Consider the following 13,711-nt stretch of genomic DNA (forward strand, 5'->3'; position numbering starts at 1 on the left):
TTTTCTTGGTCTGCTGCCTTCATACATCTCCTCCTACATGTCTCTGCGTGAGTGCAGCTACAGCGTGCGCTCTCAGGACATTATTACCTGCAGTGTTCCCTCAGTGCAAACTGAACTTTGCAAAAGGGCCTTCTCCTACTCAGCTCCTGTTTCCTGGAATACCTTCCAAAAAGATCTGAAGCCCTCGACCTTGACCTAAGTAGCTTTAAACATCTGTTAAGTTCCTGGCAGAAACCAATGTAGACATGTTCCTGTTTTTAGTTTTCTACACCGCTTTATAATCTAGCTGTTTTTTCGCTACTTTTACTTTTGATTGTCCTTTTGGTTGCCATTTTATTTTAACTTGTTAAAAAAAATTGTACGCATCTTTTATGATTGTCTGTTGTTGTCTTTGTTGTCCACTTTTGTCATCACTCTTTGTTAAAAAAAATCAGGTCTCTCTTGTAAATGAGTTCCTGAGGCTCAATGGGATTAACCTGTACAAATAAAGATTGAATGAATGTCACGTGTCTTTTATCACATGGTATATTTCATTGAAACTTTCAGAAAGTGATCATTAGATGTGCATCTACAGCTGATTACCTATTTAAACCTGATTCAAGTGAGCTGCTACTAATCAACTTGATCAAGCACAAAAACAGCTATAACACAGTTTATTTTACAAAATGTTCAGCTAAAACTTGGTGTTGTAGTGCCTGAGAGTCAGTACTTTGAGAATTATATCCCGTAAAACCTGTTTAAAACTTTATTATTCAAGGGGAAAAAAAACATTCCTTCTATAATGCTATTTCTTTCATAAATTATATCAAAAAAATGTACTACTTTGCAGTGGGACTAACACAACAACGTTCAGTAATGCTTATTGTGCTGCTTGAAGCGGATAATCCCAACACCGTGCACCCTGAACACTGCAGTGTCTGCTGTCTTTAACGGCTACACTTGAAGAACAAGTCTAAAAACATTTTTGAGGTTTCAGTTTGGTTTGTTTGTTTTTATGTTTGCGATGCTGTGTTGCATGCACACATATTTTGTCCAAGAGTAATTATCTAAAGTTCATTTGTCCATCTTAAAAGAGCAGCAGCTTTTGCATTAGTGTAGCAGAGAGCGGAAGCTACGCTAACAGGCTAACAGTCACCAAAAACCCACCGCTATGTTTTGAACAGTCAAGTATGAAGTACAAAAATCATGATAGTGATACATCCACACTCTTAAAAGATACGCCTTCATCGCCATGACAACAGTTTCATTTCTTTCAGCAGGAAGTCAGTTCTTGTGTACAAGTCATCTCCAGATCAAGCTGCTGAAATTTAGGTTAAAATCCTCTGCAACAATACAGTCTGTCTTTAACTTTGAAATAAATAAACAAAATGTGCACAGCCAATCTCGATTTTCTTTTTATACAATCATAAACTCGACATATTCTTTTACAAACTTTTGTGTCCCATTTGAAATTCCACCATTTGATGGTTGCGTAATTCTGATAAAAAACGTTATTTTGCATACGCCAGATTTCTCGACCTACCGATGCTGTCGGTCTGCATGTAGCACTTCCCAGACATGCAGTATCTCCACAGGCCCTGATGGGCGAAGCTGCCGGACAGACGGTACTGCATCCAGTAGTCTGTGGCCGTGGAGACCACCAGCAAGATGTTTCCCACAATGGCACAAAACAGGCCCCCTCCCATGAAGCTGTACATCATGAATGAAATTATGATGCCGGCAAAGGCTTTAGGCACTGCAAGAAAGAATGAAATGAATGTCAGCGTTGTTCGTAAACTAATTAGTAATTCATTTATTAGCTATAAAGAATGAAGAACATTTTTATTTAGTCGGAAGAAACAAGTCACTTAATCTGCTGTAACAGAGACAGAAATGTACCTGATGTCTTAATTCAAACGGTCAAAAATAACTATTCTTTCTCTTTTTTCTCTCCACATTTAATTAAAACTTAACATGTTTCCATGAAATAAACAACAACGTAGCAGTGACTAGAACTGTCACATTAAAGCAAAAAGGTCACAAGTTCGCCTCCCGGCCCTTTTGGGTTGAGTTTGCATGTGTTTCTCATACTCTGGCTTCCTCCCACAGACCAAAAGCATGCATGTTAGGTTCACTGGTATGGTATTTTCCACCGTACACGTCACACTGCCCTATAAGTCGCATCAGTCCAAATATGTCTAATAAAATGGAGAAATCCATAAATACGTTGCTTGGCCATATAAGTTGCATCTATTATGCGTCACCACTGAGAACCTGTAAATGTGGGCTGGTGTTGTGCCAAAAATTGATTGGCTGCCAAATGGCGGCTGCGGGAGCGTGCATGGGAGGACTTTAACAAGAATTTAACAAGATTAACACTTAAAAACAATTATTTGATTGTTCGAAATTATAATAAAGGTGTGTCTCAGTTTAACTTTCCTCAATAAATTCACTTTGACGGTCAAATCAGCTGCATTTAAAAAGCCGATTTGAAGAAGCAGGAGCATGCAGAGGGACAACTCACTGTGCATTTATTCAACATTTAACAAGATAAGCACCTAAAACAATTATTTGTTTGCTCGACATTATAGCAAAGGTGTGTCTCAGTTGAACTTTTACTTAATAAATGCACTTCAGTGGTCAAATTAGCTGCATTTCACCGGGGCGGCGCAGCAAAATGAAGCTGATTTGACAGTTGCTCCAGGCAAGCTGTACGAAGGGCAAACTAAGGCAAGTCGATTGTGTCATTAATAGCCACTTTTACCTATTAAATGACACAATGGCATGCCATACCACTTGAGTGCCATTTAGCGACTGAAAATGGTAGTGCTCAATGTTTTCAATGTCAGAATGAATGAAAACGGTCATAGCCAAAATTTGGTTTAGAAATTTGGGAAAAAACATTAAAAAAGTCGCTTCAGTGTATAAGTCACAGGGCATGTAAATTATGGAAAACAACACGATTTATAAGCCGAAAAATATGGTAACTCTAATTGTCCTGTAATGGACTGTCCAGAGTGTCCCCTGCCTCTTGCACAGTGTTTCTGTCACAACTCAGAATGGAAAAAGTGGATAAAAGAAAATGGATGGATTGTTAAACAAATTTTGGTAAACGATGGAGTTAATGCTCCCCCCTTAGAAATGTTACCTCCTCTAATAGCAAGTGCAAAGAGTGAACAAGGACTCATTGCAAAACTAACTGAGCTGTTGTTTTGGGCAAACACTCTTATTAGCAACAAAATTTAAAGTTGCCCTTTCCGGGGAAATGTTATCTACAGATTCATGAGGGTTTGTATAAACTCTGATTGCCGTGATGAGTTTGTCATTTGTAAAAAAGGAGAGTTGTTGCACTTTAAAAACTTTTTGAACCAGATTCACAAGCCCAGTTTATAATAATTCAAGAACATGATTGTTAACCCACCATCAGCTCATCATTCTGCGAAAGGAAGTAAAGGTAAAAAGAAGAAGAAGAAGAATGCACCCTAAAAATATGATGTAAATGAAGGTGAATAAAATTAGAAGTGTGAAATGAGCATCACTGTGTGGTTGGGTCGGTGTTTCTCTGATGCAAACGTTCATCATCTTCTGAATGGCTGGGTCTGAACATATACTTTATATACTGCTACATTTATTTATATACCCTGTATACAATATAACAAGCCTCTTGTATATGTCAAAATGCAACATTTAGAAATATAATTATAAGTAACAATGAAATTTTACATTTTAAAATGGAATTTTAATTCAAAAAAGGCAGACCTGATGTTAAATGTGTCAAAATCTTAGACTAAAACCGCTCAAAACTCTTTCAGGGCAAACATGTGACATTCACAAGTTGCTTGTCATGCAAATATAATATTCTGTTTTTTTATTTCCACCAATCATAACCCGTGGTTTCTGTCATTGAGACAAAAACAATAAAATTAAACACATTATCTTACCAGAATTCCTCAGGATAAACAATCCCTTATAAGTGGAAGTCCTTCCTCAGGTGGAGAATGAGAGAGGGTGCAAGCCAGGAGTGAGCGAAATGTCAAAGAGGAAGCTCCAGGCTGGATTCCAAAAGGTTAACCCCTCCAATTTTCTGTTGATGGAGGCAAAATACTTTAAAACAATCAGCACCGAACAAACGCACTTGAGCTGGTGGGCCAAACGCCACGTGACTCATTCACACTGAACTACATGGGAGTATTTTGGGGGGTCAGGGGATAAGAGGAGAGGCGATGGCGCTGGGGGAGGGGAGAGGATCTGGGATGCGAGGCCACTGCTCTGCAGTCCTTGTCTGTTGTTCTACCAGGCGTTCTGGAACTGTGGATGTGCAAAGGCTTGCAGTACTGCTGTGGTCAATGGAACATGCTGAAGCACACACTTTCTTTCAGTGAAGCTGGGGTGTGGTCATGCACACACACATGCTTAGAGCAGATACATGACCAAAGAGCTGTTGGATAACTTTGCACACTGCATGCAGAATGGGGTATACATGACACAGGATATGTAGAAAAAAATTAATCAAATACATCCTGTTAAAAAAAAAAGTTGGGACATTGTGTAAAATGCTAATAAAATGTAGAAAGCAGTGATCCACAAATGTCATAAACTAGTATAATATTCATATTTTTAAAATAGTCCATCCATCTCTGTTTCCTTGTTTTTTATTTCCAGGTCGTGGGGGAGCAGGTGCCCATCCATCAGTCACTGTGCGAAGATAGATCCTGGAAAAGTCACAAGTCATTCAGTGGAACAGTCAACATATCAAATGTTGAAACTATGAGACTGTACAATTTTTAAAGTAAATAATTTGAATTTTATGACTGCAAAAGATCTAAAAAAATTTGGGACAAAGTCATGTGAAGCATATTTTCTTATTTTACCAACACATTGTAAGCATCTAGGAATTGGGGGAGACAAGATGCTTGAGCTTTTTGGAGACAAATGTGGTGCATCTTGTCTAATACAGGATTCTAGCTGTTCAAAGGTCCTGGGTCTTCTTTGCTGGATGATACACACCATCAGAGAAGCAGGATTCTGAAACGCGTGCGAATAGGCTGGACGGTACGGTGGCCGACAGGCGCCGACGTGCAGCAAACACATGCATGCTGCAAACTCCAAAGCAAACACACACCAAAAATGAAGCAGAAAAATGTGAAAGAAAAGTTCTGCAATCACAAAAAATAGACAGAAGAAAAAGCATACAAGCTACAAAACAAATGCAAAGAAAAAACGTTGCTAAAACCAAGAACAGTAACCCCGCCCCACCACCTCCAGAAGCAACTGTAAGAAATGCTGCAAATTTACTCCACAAAATGGAAATGAACCGGACCAAAAGGGGGGCTCGACCACCAAGTCACACGGGACCAGACCCTCTGACATTAACCGGATGCTCACAAGAAAGTTGGGGAGAAGACAGGAGAACTTGAGTTGTTTTTGTTTTTTATTGATGTTGGCAGTTTTCCTTTGCATTTGTTTATTGGTGCATTTTTCTGTTGCATTTGTGTTTGTGTGGTCAGGAGTTTGCATCATTCATGTGCTAGCACCTCGTTTCGCCATTTGATGCAAGTCTGCACCTGTCAGCCACCACCCTCTCCTACTGCATGTTTATTGCTACTGCATTATGTGGCTGTATCATAACCATCATAATTCAATTAATCAAGATGTTCCTGTGCAATAACCTGTCACACAACCTGTGTAGTATGTGCAACACATATCACGTGCATTTTATCTTATATTACAACCTGTGAAATACCTATTTATACAAATTCATCCTACTTGCACCGTTATATTCTACCATGTTGTTGTTTACTATATTTATTTTGGACCTTGTAAATATTATATTTCTTTTTCACTTTTTGTTCCTTTATTTTGTACTTTTATTGCATGCTTTAGTTTGTGTTTTTTTGTTTTTTTAGCGAGTCGAATCGGTTCTTCTCACCCTGAACATTTCAGTGCATTGTTGACCCTGCGTTAACCTGCATGTGACAAATAAACAACATGACACTGTAAAATTTCCACCCCCTTTACGGTTTTCACATGACCTTCCTGCAGTGTTGCTCATTATGACACAGATGAAACTTATGTTGCTGCAGGTGCATGCTGCTGGTAGAGCTGCTGCCTCTCAGCGAGCAGGTCGCCCCGGTACAAATCCCGGCCGGGGGCCTTTCTGGGTGGAGTTTGCATGTTCTCTCCGTGCATGCGTGGCTTTTCTTCGTGTACTCCAGTTTCCTCCCACAGACCAAAAACATGCATGTTAGTCTGATAGGTAACTAAATTGTCTCTAGGTGTGTGAGAGAATGAAAGGTTGTTTGTCTTGTTTGTCTTTATGAGTCCCTGTGATGGACTGGAGACATGTCCAGGGTGTCCCCCACCTCTCCCACAGTGATAGCTGGACATGGGCACCAGTGACCCCCGCGACCTGAGAAGGAAGAAGCGGGTAATAGTTTCCTCCTGTTTTCTTTCCACTGTCACCTGATGCTTCATATACAACCTGATCTGCTGGTTTTCGTAACAGAATGTATAAATATAAATATAGTTGAATTATAATGAACTTTTTCAAATCACATTTTAATGAACTGGACTTGTTTAATTTTACTTTAAACCATTGGATGACTTGTTATTGACTGAAACTTTTTTTTTACTGTGTCTTATTTCCCACTATTTTAAAATATTCCTGTAGAAAGTGGTTTATGCTGTACATGTACTTCCACACCATTTGCAATCTTAGTTTGGCATGCATTATACTGCTTTATATTGCCATCTGTTGGAAAGATTTATAATTTTAAGCCTGTGTGTTGCAGCAAGAATGCCTTGAAGGAAATTTCAAAAAAGTGTTTACTTTAATTTGTATTATTTCCTGGGGGGATAAAGCAAATAGTACCAGGAATATCAATCGGAGTATTAATTTATAAAGTAATCCTTATAAGATCCTTGTTTTTGTAAAATGCCAGACACAAAAAGGTTTAATAAAAGTAACAATATTTTTTATTTAGTAAAAATGAATGTGTTACATACAGCTTTATGTAATTAGATCTAAAACACTAAAGTGGAATAGAAAGTACAATTTGTTTATTTGAAAGTTGGTGTGATAAAATTATGAAATGGCACAATCTGAAGTACTGAATTAAAATACAAAGCTGGAGTTAATAATTTCAAATTTTAGAGTATATGTTTAGGTTGGTAATCCCATTTTAAAATCTATTTTAAACTTAAATAGAAAAAAAAAAAGCTGAAATAACTCCTCTATAAGTAAAAGAAACATTTGCACAAGTTAATCAAATTGTCCCGTTTATATTAACTACTGGGTTAAAAATATATAATAGTAATAACAATGTATGGTGTATCAGATGGCAAGTAAGATATAATAAGATAATATAGAAATAAGATGATTATAATAATGGATAAAAAGAGTATACATTTCCAGACATGTCTTAGACATATTTATTGGTGGGGAAAAAGAAGAAAAGTTTAAAATCACACAAAAATGATTCACACTTAATAATGAAAAAATAGATAGACAACGTGTCTGTAAAATAAAGTATATTACAAAATGTACACAAATGAAACAGTTAAACTGTTGTTGCAACTCTGACGGGTGGTGGTGCGACAAACGAAGGCAGAGCCGCAGATCTTTCAAAGAAACCCTAAAAGGAAGGGAAAAGGAAAACGCAAGGCAGTTCATTTTTTGATTTTCAGGTAAATATGCATATTGATTATTACCAAAAATGTACCTGTTGTAACCTGTTGTAGTCAGGAGGAGACGTCAGTTTTCCTGCCAAGAGCTTATGAGGAGTTGTATTTAGCTGGGAGGTTTTTGTCTGCAGTAACAAAACATCAGAAGAGATCATTACACAGCATGTAACCCATTTTGTACCTGTCAAGTGTTTTCAAATGACACTTATCTATTTTAAATCAAAAGTTTTCAAACATTTAGGTTGACCTAAATATTCATGCAAACCTTCTCAACGGCTCTGGAGACTGGGTATCTTGTCTGACGATCTACAAGCAGGAAATATACAGTATTTAGTTTTTAAAATACGCAGACAATATAAAGAATAAATCAAATCTTTTGAAAGCAGGCCTGTAGTAGTGTCCCCATCACACATTGGAATGATCCAATGGAAAAACTGGTCTGTTTAATATATTGTGTGGGACACAGAACTCTTCATCATGCTTTATGGTCCAAACAGTGGCTTACAAGCATGCACATTAAATTATTATTATAGTGCACCTACTTTTATTTTTGTTGTAGTAGAAAATGAGATAAATAAGGCCACACAGCAAAACCAAGACGAAAATGCCGCATGGGATTCCGGCTGCTATACCAGCGATGGCAGGTCCACTCAGCACTTCACCTTGTACCATAAAAATGACAAGAAATCATTAGTTTTAATCATCCTAATATAGTTGAAACACATATGATGCTTTAACGTTTTTCCTACCTGGACCAATTCTGTGAATCACAGATGGTGGTCCGTTAGTTAGACGGGCTTTGGGGATGATGCGAAACCGGTAAGTCAAGCTGGGATCAAGCGTGAAGATGTCTGCGCTCCTCGCAGATCCAGGTTTTTGCTGAATGGAGTGGTACCCATCTGAAGTGCTTTTGGTGGGGATAGTTTTACCGTTTTTGTTCAGGAGAGGTGGTCCTTTCATTTGAATTTCAAATCCTTTAATAACGAAAATACACACACACACATATATATGTTGTAGCATCAGAGCTGACATCACCTCACAACAGATTTGAATATTTTAAGCTTAAAGGTTTTTCTTTTGAAATGACGTCATGTACAGACAAAACCAAATCTGACTTTTGTTTTCATAGCGAGTCTGTCCCTTAAAACATTTTGCCCAAAACACAGCCCTGCCTACCTGGAGGTTTCACACATGACTCAGTATTTACACCCCTATGTTCTGGGAAGAGTTTCTGTTTTGAACATTTAGACGGCTTTTTTTTATTCCAGAGGATTTCTTCTTAGGTGTTCAAGTTCAGAGTCTGTGTGTTCTCCTAAATTCAGTTCAATCCAACCTTTATTTATTCAGATACTCGTGTATTGGTACAAATCGACAAACTCAGTAGGAACACCATTCAAAGATCAAATCGAGGGAAGGACTGCTGGGACTGACTTCCTGTTTGAAAACAACACCCCTTTGGTTTTTATCGGTGTTTAGTACAAGTTTGAGACGGAACAAGTCTGACTGGATGATGTCAAAATCAGATTATAAAAGCTGGAAAACCTTAGTTGTTTATTGTCGAGCTATAACAGTTGCTGAGTCATCAGCGTAGAAATGTAAGGATGCATCAGGGATGATCTGACCTACATTACCTATGTAGATTGTGAAGAGAGTGGTACCTAAGACAGAACCTTGTGGTACACCATTAGATAACTGGAAGAAGTACCATTAAGTTTAACACATTACCTCCGATCTGAGAGATAGTTAGAGAACCAACCAATGGTGTGAACTGAGAATCCAATTTCTGAGCGCTTATGACACAAGATGTCATGATCCACAGTGCCAAAAGTTTTAGACAGGTCAAAGTAAAGTGCAGCACAATAATCCTTAGCATCCAAAGCTTCAACATTGTTAAAAACCTTCAACGAAGCATGTGTTGTACTGTTTTCTGAAACCCGATGGATGGGGAGGTAAGGGATTTTTTTTCTGTGAAGATAAAACAAGCTGGAACTGTCAGAACAGCTTCACGTGAGTGAACGTCTGCTTTACCTGTGACAATAGCTGTAGGTGGGACCTCCCAGGTCAATGTGATGATGGTTCCATCTTGATTACGGAACAAACTGGAATCCGAGATTGATGGTCCTGGAGAGGGAGGGGGGAGCTATAAAGACTGAGGGGCTTTGTTTAAAGTGAAACAGCAGTCTTAGACATTACTTAACTCTATCTGAGGGTCCATTGTACCTTGTTTCTAATAGTACTCTGCAAATACTTTTTTTTTGCTCAGCTTTTAAGGGAACACTATCAATCTGACTTTGTTGCTGGGCTTAATTGTAGACTAAAACATGTCGTAAAAAAATACCCAGGAGGTACTGAAGTTTTAAGTACTTGTATTAACGATTTGGTTTCTTTCTGAGAGCTGCTTTACCTTGTAGCTGAATCTGCCCTCCCTGGCTGCCCAGTGGGTTGCTACATGTACAGGTGAAGTTTGGAACAAGGACAAAACTGCTGATATTGTAATAACGAATATTCAGCTGAGTTGTGTTGCCGCTAATCTGGAGTGCCGTCCCGATGACGACAGCCTCAGCCCCTCTGGACCACGACACCACAGCCCGAGGGGACGCTGTACTGAAACAGCTGATGGTAACCGCAATTTTACCATCAGGATCGACTGTGTTTTTTACAGATGGAAGGAACATCATAGGAGCACCTGGGGGACAAACAAGTTATTGCTGATGATGTCATTTATTGAATAAGCTTTCTTTGATTTGAGTTTGCATCGCAGGAGGAGAAAAAGATACTGACTTGCAGTAACATCGCACTTGTTCTGCTCGAGGGGGTGGTCTGCCATACAAACGACTGTTTTCTTGTTAAGATTAGCTGAGGCGTTCACAGCCAGGCTGAAGTTTTCTGTTCCGGTACTGGTGTTGCTTAGGACTGGGAAAGACAGGTGGGCCTGCGGGGTACCCCCTATCCATGCACACCGATACTGCAGGGTGGCATCAGTCACCGAATGCACGGAGCACATCGGTGCGCCCTGTGGCCTCTCTGTACCCAAAGAAAATTATATATTTAGACAAAAACGATCAATATCTGAAAATATTTCTTTATAAAACTGATTAAAAGATGCATTGTTTTACTGACTTGACACATCAATACTAAACATAAAGTTATTGTGTGAATGCTTATGAAGCATTAGAAGATTATAATCTTTAGATCTGTTTCCAACCTTTTACTGCTTTCACATTTTATTCTGGTTCAGCTTCTTTCAGCTTCCTTGTACAAATTTTAACTTTTTTCCAGGTACTTTCAGCTAATTTCAGCTGTTTCATGATCCTCTTTTTGCCAACTACAATTTTTTTGTCCTTCTTCTAATTTCTTTCTGCTAATTTCATCTTCTTATGAACCTTTCAGCTTATTTATACAAGTTCCATCTTTTTCTGCCATTTCAGCTACTATTTAGCTGTTTTTATGCTATTCTAATCTTTTTCAGCTAATTCCTCATTTATGGCACTCTTTTCAACTTTTTTCAGCCAAATTCAGCAATAATGTGCTCTCCACTGCCTCCTGGTAATTTAAGCTTTTTCTACTTTTTAAGTTACCTTTCAGCTGTTTCTTACTAATTTCAGCTTTTTTCAGATAATTTACACATTTTTTTTTGTGCTCATTTTGGCTTCTTTTAGCCTAATTGGGCAAACATGTCCTTTCTGCTTTCTTTTGCTAATTTGAGTTTGTTCTACTTTTTCAGCTACATTTTAAGCATTTTAGCTAATTTCAGCTGTTTTCAGATAAATTCAAATTTTTCATGGTAATTTCTGCCACTTTCAGACTAATTTCTTTCTGCTAATTTCAGCTTGTTATGCCACTTTCATCTTTTGTTCTACTAGTTTCAGCTTTTTCTGCCATTTCAGCTACTTTTAGCTGTTCTTGTGTTAAATTTAGCTTTTTCAGCTACCAATCCACATGTTCAATTCAAAAAGCGTTCAATACAAAAAAAACTGGACTTTATTAATAAAGTCCAGTTGTTTTTGTATTGAACGCTTTTTGAATTCATCATGTCCTGGATGACTGAGAATCTTCACCAGCACAATCCACATGTTTTAACTCATTTCAGCTCATTCCACTTCCTTCTGGTAGTTTAAGCTTTCAGCTACTTTTCAGTTATGTTTTGCTAATTTCAGCTCTTTTTTTGTTTGCTAATTTCAGCTTTTTTAAGCTAATTTCCCATTTTATGTGCTAATTTTTGCTCATTTAAACCTAGTTCAGCAAATATGTCTTCTTTCCGCTTTATTCTGCTAACGTGGGCTTGTTCTTCCATTTCAGCTACATTTCAGCATGTTTTAGCTAATTTCAGCCGTTTTTCAGCAAGTTCTTCAGCAGTAAGCATTCACACTGCAGTTTTGCAAGAAATTAAACCTCTAGTTAATTCTGTTACATACCATAAATATTTAAAGTCACATTCTTTTCCTGCTTTTCTGCAGTCATGCTGTTGAGCAGAGAACACTTGTAGACACCTCCTTGACTGGCCTGCACATTTCTTAAAATCAGGTTTCCTTGTTGAGAGTTAGAAACGATTTCTCCACCGAACATCCACTCGACAATCGGCGGTGGAGATCCCTGCGCCTGACAGGAAAGGTTCAAAGAGTCTCCTGCTTCATAGAAAGGCAGAGCTGGATGTACTGCAACTGTGGGCTCATCAGGTCCATCTACAACAAACCAGAAAGTGAAGAGAAGAAAAGGTTATATAAACATGGAGGAATGTTAATGGAAAGATTTAAAAAGACATTTGCAATAAAAAAATAAAAAATCTCTTACAGAAAACAGTCACACTTTTTTGAGTGGTCACACTGTTGAAGGGGTTCGTCAGTGTCAGCGTGTACGATCCAGTGTCACTCCGGTTTGGTCTGAGGATCACGAGACTCTGGCTCTCTGTGAGATAGTGTGCGCTGTTTTGCACCTCCACGCCATTAAAGAGCCACTTCTGTTGCTCGACTACTCCTTGAAGCATGCTGTATTGTAACGTGAAACTCTCAGTTCCCTCTTTGGCAAAGTCCGGCCGTGTGCTCAGAGTCACATTCTGGATGTTTTCTGCAAATGAAAGAGTGAACGGATATCAGCGGGTAAAGCAGTACTTTCATTCAGGCAACAGATGGAACACCATTAAGCTTCATTAGGACAACGCTTCACTTTAAAAATGTGATTAACTGTGAAGCCATCGAGGCGATTTGGTTGTTCATTTTTCAGCTTTCTTTCACATCAGAGTTCAACGACTGCCACTTTCAAGCCTCAGAGCTGGAGGGACTCCAAGTTTGTTGGCTAAACAGTTATTTATATTTCAAACAACTGCTTATTGCCTCAGCTGCTTAAATGTATTTTACACATTTATTAATATTCTATTATATATTCAGTATGTAGCATATTACAGCACATGGCTCAAATGATGTAGACTTGTTTGTTCAAGCCTCATAAAAACTGTTCACTTTAGGAATTAACAGATTTGTTTTTTTTTTTCATTTTCAATCTGGTTAATCAAGTTAATATGAGAAGAATAATTATCCTAAGAGTATGAAAAGTTAAGCAACTATTCATTTCACCATATAGGGCTCAACTGTACTCACCAAATATCTTCAAAGTGAAAGTTGTGGAAACTTTATCCAGTCCAGACTTTGTTAGTTCGACGGTGTAGTTACCAGTAAAACGAAGCGGTACTTTAATAAAGGTAAGGGATCCATTGCTTTCAATTCTGAGCACGCTGGTGCTGTCTGGAGCGATGACTGGAGTGGAATTGGAGTTTATGGTCCACGTGCCAACAGGTAAATTTCCTTTAGACCAGGTAATCACTGGGTCTGGGGGACCACTAAAGCTCAGAGCCAGAGTCACATTGCTGCCACTTAATGCACTCACCTGAGCTGGACCAACAGGAGACACCACGAGTTGACAGGTGGCCCCTGGCAAAAACAAAATGTGAGTTTGTTCGGGCTTAAAATCAACCGTGAGGCTATGGGGCCATAGAAATAATGAAATCTGACATCATAATATGCAAGAAAAATAAAGTTATCACAATTATTTACAC

At 38.4% G+C, this 13,711-nt stretch overlaps 2 protein-coding genes across 2 annotated transcripts in view; both read right to left on the minus strand.

The window, feature by feature from the left end:
- The window catches only part of lim2.5 (lens intrinsic membrane protein 2.5), a 5,565-nt gene extending 1,551 nt beyond the window's left edge, over positions 1 to 4,014 (minus strand). Inside the window, exons 1-2 of the mRNA XM_037676803.1 lie at positions 3,921 to 4,014; positions 1,523 to 1,735 (exon numbers count right to left, since the gene is read on the minus strand). Coding sequence (XP_037532731.1) covers positions 1,523 to 1,700 — 178 coding nt within the window. The 5' untranslated portion in view covers positions 1,701 to 1,735; positions 3,921 to 4,014. The remainder of the gene's footprint in view (positions 1 to 1,522; positions 1,736 to 3,920) is intronic.
- A 3,524-nt stretch (positions 4,015 to 7,538) lies between these two features.
- Positions 7,539 to 13,711, minus strand: part of vsig10l (V-set and immunoglobulin domain containing 10 like) — an 8,077-nt gene continuing 1,904 nt past the window's right edge. The window contains exons 2-12 of the mRNA XM_037676804.1: positions 13,257 to 13,586; positions 12,454 to 12,726; positions 12,078 to 12,344; positions 10,444 to 10,686; positions 10,067 to 10,348; positions 9,691 to 9,783; positions 8,412 to 8,636; positions 8,205 to 8,324; positions 7,928 to 7,968; positions 7,701 to 7,787; positions 7,539 to 7,613 (exon numbers count right to left, since the gene is read on the minus strand). Coding sequence (XP_037532732.1) covers positions 7,539 to 7,613; positions 7,701 to 7,787; positions 7,928 to 7,968; positions 8,205 to 8,324; positions 8,412 to 8,636; positions 9,691 to 9,783; positions 10,067 to 10,348; positions 10,444 to 10,686; positions 12,078 to 12,344; positions 12,454 to 12,726; positions 13,257 to 13,586 — 2,036 coding nt within the window. The remainder of the gene's footprint in view (positions 7,614 to 7,700; positions 7,788 to 7,927; positions 7,969 to 8,204; positions 8,325 to 8,411; positions 8,637 to 9,690; positions 9,784 to 10,066; positions 10,349 to 10,443; positions 10,687 to 12,077; positions 12,345 to 12,453; positions 12,727 to 13,256; positions 13,587 to 13,711) is intronic.

Source organism: Nematolebias whitei, chromosome 5 (assembly GCF_014905685.2).
Source record: "Nematolebias whitei isolate Nwh7 chromosome 5, NemWhi1, whole genome shotgun sequence".
Taxonomy (NCBI): domain Eukaryota; kingdom Metazoa; phylum Chordata; class Actinopteri; order Cyprinodontiformes; family Rivulidae; genus Nematolebias; species Nematolebias whitei.